The sequence below is a fragment of the Primulina huaijiensis genome, chromosome 11 (assembly GCF_012295235.1).
Source record: "Primulina huaijiensis isolate GDHJ02 chromosome 11, ASM1229523v2, whole genome shotgun sequence".
Classification (NCBI taxonomy): Eukaryota; Viridiplantae; Streptophyta; class Magnoliopsida; order Lamiales; family Gesneriaceae; genus Primulina; species Primulina huaijiensis.
The window spans coordinates 13,471,446-13,479,299 of record NC_133316.1 but is presented as its reverse complement, the minus strand read 5'-3'; the positions used below and the strand labels follow the sequence as shown (position 1 = coordinate 13,479,299).

Here is a 7,854-nt window from a genome sequence, read left to right as displayed (position 1 = left end):
TTAAACAACATTGTACATGCAATATTAGTAACAATCTAGTCAACTCGTAAACCATTTCAAAAGTTTGGTAACTCCCCATTCAAGACACTTCTAAATGGACATCAAGGTGAATTCATTCCCTCATTTTAATTCTTTAATTAGTAATAAAATTCAAATACAATAATACACCTTAATTCTTCCTCAATTCAATGTGCTAGCAAATAAAAGAGAACATGCTACAAAAGTGAGAAAAGAATCGGCAACAAGGGAAGGAGGAAACAATTCAAAACCCTTCAACTTATTCACTTGTAACCCCCAAACTAAATGCATATTATGGCACCTTTAACACCTCCTATAACACTCCTCTTCATTGCCTAACAAGCCTACACCCTCACCCTCAAAAAACATCAGAAACCAGCAGCTTAGGAACGTGATAACAGTAGCTGAAACAAGAAGGAAAACTCAACTCCGCTCCGCCGCTCGCATTCGTCATATTGATTTGTTTTTTTTTGTCAAAACAAATTCCAGGCATGTATATATTGTTTCTTTTCTCTTCAATCAAGTCCTATAGATATTTTTAAACCATTATATAACCATGATTCAAGCAAAAATCACGAAATTGACAGCAAGTTCCCAAGTAAAAATCTGCACAGATTTTCTCAACTCATTTGATTTCCAACTTCACGGTTTGAGATGTTTTGTTGATTACAGGGTGTTGCTTCGTTTTCAGGCACACATGACTACTTCTAGGAATGTTTTAGAGTGTGTTAGGGATTTATTGTTTCACTGATTTGGGTCCAAACCTTTCAAACAAAAGCATGACAGCAAATGTTTTCCCACAAGCCACAGATTGGGTCACGATTTTCTGTCATTGAGTTGTTTAAGGGCTGTTCGAATCCTGGCTGTCCTAGGAGCTGTAGCCATGGTTAGAACTCTCCCTTAACATGTCTAAGACGTGACCAAAGTGTCCTTTCAAGTTTTGGTTCATGGTTCCCTCAAAAGTTTTCAGCAACAACACAAGAACATATTTCGGTTTTTCCATTTCCTGTGTGAGTTTGTTTCGGCTTTGGGGTGTGGATTGGATTATGGTTGGCTCCTAGCCCGTAGCCATGGTTCATACAACACTCCATCATGTCTAGATTGAGCCATGGTCAATCAAATGGCCATTGGAACGACCCAAGACAGTAAAAAAAGTCAATACATCACACTACACAGAAAGTTGTATTCTCGATTGGGTGTTGTAATTGTCCTAGGTGTTTGCTAGGGTTGTGGTTGGCTTTTAGCCCATGGCCTTGGACTGGACAGTACCTAAATGAGTTAGAAAGGTCATGTTTTTGGCCGTTTGTGATTTGGTTGAGTTTAGAGGTCATACGAGAATTTACGGTGAAAGGTGCCAAAATGACTCTCGGAAGAGTGTTTTATGTTTTTGGATTCCTTTCACCTATTTTCGTGTTTTGCAATTCTTATGCATGTTTTTCAGTATGTTTGGGGTATTGTTAATCATGGTTAAACGTCGGTTTAATGTTGGTTCAGGTTGGTACATGCCATGATTAAAAATCAAGTTGTTGGTCCGAATCGTCTCATTTTTGGTTCAATTGTCAAGTTTTGGGCAAGTTAAGATTTATTGCATGTGTCACATATTAGTAGTAAGTCGCAGCAAGCCTGGGAACGATCCAACTCATCCGGTAAAAATAAGGTTATAGTTATATTACGTGCATAAAAATATAAAATGTTTATTTTTGAGATATATGCGATATGTCTTGTGGCCACCTTACGCTTATGGGTTTGGAAGTCGGTAGGCGCAACCGAGAACCTCTCCACCCGGTGACTTACGACCGGTTTATGATTATGTATGGGTACGGACATCCAGTCCAAGGGCTGTGATTGATCTCTGCCGCCCAGTATACTGTGGTTTAGTCTAATCAGGCGCTTACGTTATGTTATGGACCACTTGCTTAGAAACATTATCTCTACCAGAAAATTATGATATGACATGATAGAGCTCTATTGAGCAAAGCTTTTACGTATGCTTTTCAGATATGCACGTAGTTATAATTATTCATGATACGATTTTCACCATGCACTTTACGATACTATATTTTTACGTTGCATGCGATTTTATGATATATTTACTTGTTATTCACGATATATACATGTTGAGTCTTTAGACTCACTAGACTTGATTGTCGTAGGTATTGATGAGGTCGAGACCGCGGGCGGAGACCAGTGAGCGATCTTGGGGCAGCAGTAGTATACCCGAGGACCTCATGTTTTAATTTATGCACCTTTTATTATTCAAACTCAGTTTTAATACGTTGGATTATTTTTAAATTTTTGTTTGAAAACAAGATTTGCTTCCGCTGTTATTTTAAAGTTAAAATTATATACATGTTTATTTTATAAATTGGGCAAGTTAATTATTTATTTAGAAAATTTTTAATAATTCCGCAAAATTATGAATACGAAATACGGGCCTTTTACAATTCATAGACGACATTCTCGTCTACTCAAAGAATCAAGAGGATCACAGCAGATATCTGACCGCAGTTTTGCAGACCTTGCAAAAGTACTAGCTATTCGCGAAGTTCAGTAAGTGAGAGTTCTGGTTAGAAAAGGTGGAGTTCTTAGGCCACGTCATTTATAGCAGCGGTATTGAGGTAGACCCAGCAAAAATTGCAGCAGTCAAAGATTGGGTTGTGCCGCAAAATGCATCGGAGATCCGTAGTTTCCTTGGGCTAGCAGGATATTATCGGAAGTTTATTCAGGGATTCTCCTCTATCGCAGTTCCACTCACGTCGTTGACAAAGAAGAACGCTAAGTACGTGTGGAGCGATGAGTGTCAGAAGAGCTTCGATTCTCTGAAGCAAGCTCTTATTTCAGCACCAGTATTGGTCATGCCGTCAGGGCCCAGAGATTTTGTTTTGTATACCGATGCTTCGAAGCTCGGTTTGGGCACAGTGTTGATGCAGCATGGAAAGGTGATGGCATATGCTTCTCGTCAGTTCAAGATCCATGAGAAGAATTACCCTACCCACGACCTAGAGTTGGCAGTCGTAGTATTTGCCTTGAAGATTTGGAAGCATTATTTGTACAGAGAGAAGTGCCAAATCTTTACCGACCATAAGAGCCTCAAGTACTTCTTTACGCAGAAAGAGTTGAACATGCGTCAAAGGTGTTGGTTGGAGCTAGTGAAGGACTATGACTGTGACATTAGCTACCACCCTGGCAAAAGCTAATGTAGTTGCGGATGCGCTAAGCAGGAAAGTCGCAGTGATGACTCATCTGGTGATTCCGAGACCTCTTCAGTTTGAGATACAGAGGTTTGACCTAGAAACATATCCTCGAGGTAGAGTTCCCCGTCTATCTACTTTGACGATTCAGTCTTCTCTTCTAGACCGTATTCGCAGTGGACAGCCAGCAGATGAACAGTTGACGAAGTTGAGGCAGAGAGATGAGGCCAAGGGCAGTATCTTGTATACAGTTAGCGACGGCATTGTGAGATATCGAGACAGAATGTGGGTACCTAGCAGCGATTCTATTCGAGCGTATATTTTATTGGAGGCCCATATGTCACCGTACTCTATTCATCTTGGGAGTACGAGGATATACAAAGATCTGCAGTTGTTGTATTGGTGGCCCGGGATGAAGAAAGATATCAGACGTTTTGTATCCGAGTGTCTAACGTATCAGCTAGTGAAACCGGAACATCAGAGACCAACAGGTATGCTCAAGCCTCTTCCTATTCCCGATTGGAAGTGGGAGAATGTTACCATGGACTTCGTGGTTGGTTTGCCGAAGTTAGTCAGAGGGTCACATGCTATCTGGGTGATTGTTGATCGTCTTACCAAGTCAGCGCACTTCTTACCTATTAAGACGACTTTCACCATGATTCAGTATGCAGAGTTGTATATCCAAGAGATAGTCAGACTTCATGGTATTCCCGTTTCTATAGTGTTTGACCGAGATCCCAGATTCACTTCCTCCTTTTGGAAGAGTTTGCATTCAGCTATGGGTACGAAGTTGTTGTTTAGCACAGCCTTCCATCCTCAGACGGATAATCAGTCAGAGAGAGTTATCCAGATTTTGGAAGATCTTCTCCGTGCATGTGTCCTCGATTTCTCAGGGAGTTGGGATTCGAAGATGCCATTGATGGATTTCGCCTATAACAACAGTTTTCAGTCGTCTATTGGTATGGAAGCACTGTACGGTCGTAAGTGTAGATCGCCTATTCATTGGGCTGAAGTAGGAGAGAGATCAGAATTGGGTCCAGAGATTGTTCAGCAGAATGCCGATGTAGTAGTCAAGATCCGCGATAGGATGAGGACTGCTCAGAGTCGACAGAGGAGTTATGCAGATCAGAGGAGGAAGGATCTAGAGTTTGCCGTTGGCGAACATGTTTTCGTGAAGATAGCACCTATAAAAGGTGTCATGCGATTCGGGAAGAAAGGAAAGCTCAGTCCGTGATTCATCGGACCATTTGAGATCCTCGACAGGGTTGGGACGTTAGCTTATCGTGTTGCTCTTTCGTCGAATCTGGCTGGAGTACACAACGTGTTTCACGTCTCTATGTTGAGGAAATATATGGCGAATCCTTCGCATGTCTTGAACTTTGAACCGTTGCAGCTCACTCCGGACCTGTCTTATGAAGAAAGACCAGTGCAAATCTTAGACAGACAGGAGAAATAGCTTCGTAACAAACTAGTGAAGGTCAAATGGCTTAATCATTCGGAGGAAGAAGCTACGTGGGAATCTGAGCCAGAATTGAAGAGTTGGTATCCCGAGTTATTCGGTAAGTTTTAATTTCGAGGACGAAATTTCTTTTAAGGGGGGAGAGTTGTAGAACCCAAAAAATCAGATTACGTATGAGCCATGCATAATTACTATTATTTAAATTAAAAACGATTATATATATATATATGTATATATATATGAAGGGTTTAATTCGTTTTAAGTCATGATTATTTATTTTAATCGCAGAGGTTTAGTTTTATCTTTTCAGATAAATACGTGAGGTCGGACTGGAGTTTGGAGAATTGAGATAAGATTAATAATAAGAAAATATTCCTAAATTTAATTTAAGCCAAGGAATAATTTAATTTAATGATAAAGAATGTTTTAAGATTTATTAAATTAAGTGGATTTAAATTATTAAAGAAATTCTTTTATGTCCAATATTTGGTTAAAAGCCTAAATTAAAATTTATAACCAATTGGGATAAATTAATCTAGGCCTAATATATTCAAGAAATTATAAACTAACTTTTTAATAATTAATTTTTAGACCAAGGCATGCCATGCAATAAAATTTTATCCTAATTTAATTTATTAGTTCACTAAAATACATAATGAATGTTTAAAACTTTAAGAATTCAAAATACAAGATTTGAGCAATATTTTACTTTGCAATTGTTACCAGATTTCGGTCATCACACCCACCTAATTCCCCTCAATCCAATAATCTAGCACATCATTCCATATCTCTCGAGCAACAAGGATATAAAGAATGGAATTGCTAAATCAAACTCCTCATTTAATTTGTAGCCTGTACCTTTATTACCTAGCCTTTTCCCCTATCCTACCTTCAAAATTTTCAGAGAAAACAGCAGCTTGAAATCGTGTGTTAGCAGCAGGGAATTTAGAAAGAAAAATACAACTCCGACTCCGCCGCGCCGTGTTCGTCGTATTGTTTGTTTTCTTCTTCAACCAATTTCCAGGCATGTATATATGGTTTATTTCCTCTTCAATCAAGTCCTATAGATATTTTTAAACCATTATATGTTCATGATTTAAGGAACACAACCGAAAATGACAGCAACCATGCGAAAATTCTGTACAGGCCTTCTCGGCCATTTGCTTTGTAACTCACGTTTGGGGTTGTTTTGTTGGTTACAGGAAGTTGGTCGCTTCCAGGCACTCAAGGCTGCATCTAGGCATGATTATGAGTGTGTTAGGATGTTCTTGGTTCATTGATTCAAGCCCATGCACTCAGGTTAAAGACTTGACAGCAAACTTTCCCATAGTTGCAAGTTGAGTCACGATTTTGTTTTCTGATTTTTCTAAGGGAATGTTCGAATCTTGGTTGGCCCAGGGCCTGTAACCATGGTTAGAACTCTCTCTTAGCATGGCTAAGACGTGACCAAGATGGCCTTTCAAGACTTTGTTCATGGATACATCAAAATTTTAATACAACAACACAAGTGCCCCTCGGTTTTCTTGTTTCGGACGTGGGTGAGTGAACCTTTGGGTTTGGGGGTTTGAGTGGATGGTGTTTGGCTTTTAGCTCTTAGCCATGGTTCACACAATACCTCATCATGTCTAGATCAAGCCATGGATGATCATATGGCCACCGGAACGATACAAGACAGCAAACGATTCAACACATCACTCTAGGCAGAATTTGGTGCTCTCGGTTAGAGCTTTGGGTTGTCATAGGTGTTTGCTTAGATTGTGGTTGGCCTAGTGCCCTTAGCCATGGTTCAAGTCACGCCTTAGGGTGTTGGTAAGAGACTCTGGTCAGTGGTTCAAGCCCAATGGCCATTTGTTTCATAAATTAGACACCACATGCACAGCTGGTGCCACTGCACTTGGACAGCATAATTATTTCGGTTCAGGGGTCTTGTTTGAGTTCTTGGCTGGCTTTTAGCATGTGGCCTTGGATTGGACAGTACCCCAATGAGTTACAAAAGTCATGTTTTTGGCCGTTAAAAAAGTTTTAATAACTCCGCGAAAAATATGAATACGAAGTACGGGCTTTTACACCTGTAAACAAGCAGAGGCATTAAAAAAAATTAACCAGTGAGAATTCAACTACATTATAACACAATAGATTGGATCATATATTTGAAATGAGAATAAAGAGACTTGTGTCAAGCAAAATTATCGAATCTGTAGATTATACTTATTTTAATAATTGTGTTAATTGTATTAAAAAAAACAGACCAACAAAAGAATATTTGAAGCCAACAGGTGTTCAGGCTTTTTAGAACTTATACATACTGATATTTGTGGATCATTCCCTTTGGCTTCTTGGAATGATCAACAATATTTTATAACATTCACAGACAATTTTTCAAGATATGACTTCATTTATCTCATTCATAAAAAAACACAATCATTAGATGTGTTCAAATATTATAAAGTTGAAGTTGATAATCAACTTGGCTTGAAAATTAAAACCATTATATCTGACTGTGGTGGTGATTACTATGGTAGATATGACAGTTCAGGTGATCAAGGTCCATGACTTTTTGCTAAATTCCTAGAGGAATGTGCTATCGTCCCACAGTACACTATACCGGGTTCGCACACAATGAATAGTGTTGCAGAAAGATGAAACAGAACGCTTAAGGATATGGTAAGGAGTATGATTAATCATTCCAGCTTACCAAAATCACTCTGGGGATAAGCACTAAAGACCACAGCTATATCCTTAACAAGGTTCCAACTAAGGCAATGACCAAAACTCTTTATGAAATTTGGATAGGCAAAAAGCGTAGTCCTAAGCATCTGCATGTTTGGGCATATCCAGCTGAGGCAAGGCCTTATAAGTCTAATGAAACGAAACTGGACTCAAGGACGGTCAACTGTTATTTTATTGGATATTCTGAAAGATCTTAGAGTACAAGGTTTATGTTGGGTGCAATAATTATCCCTGCTTGGTAGAGCGATCGAACCGTGGTGCTTGAGCTGCTGTGCGGTTTAAAAGATTTGAGTTGCACCATTACCATCAGCTATAGCTTTTGGTAAAGTGGCAAGCGCTAGGTCCTACAATTGATATCAGAGCCATGGTCACGGGTTTGATTCTCATTTGTTGCAAGGAGTGCAATTATTGGGAGGGAGATTGTTGGGTGCAATAATTGTCCCTGCTTGGTAGAGC

The 7,854-nt window shown here is 39.3% G+C and overlaps 1 protein-coding gene across 1 annotated transcript in view; it reads right to left on the bottom strand.

Annotated features, from left to right (window-relative positions):
* The window catches only part of LOC140988402 (uncharacterized), a 22,991-nt gene extending 15,501 nt beyond the window's left edge, over positions 1–7,490 (bottom strand). The window contains exon 1 of the mRNA XM_073457420.1: positions 7,364–7,490. Within this exon, the coding sequence (XP_073313521.1) occupies positions 7,364–7,490 (127 nt within the window). The remainder of the gene's footprint in view (positions 1–7,363) is intronic.
* Between the last annotated feature and the right edge of the window lie 364 nt (positions 7,491–7,854).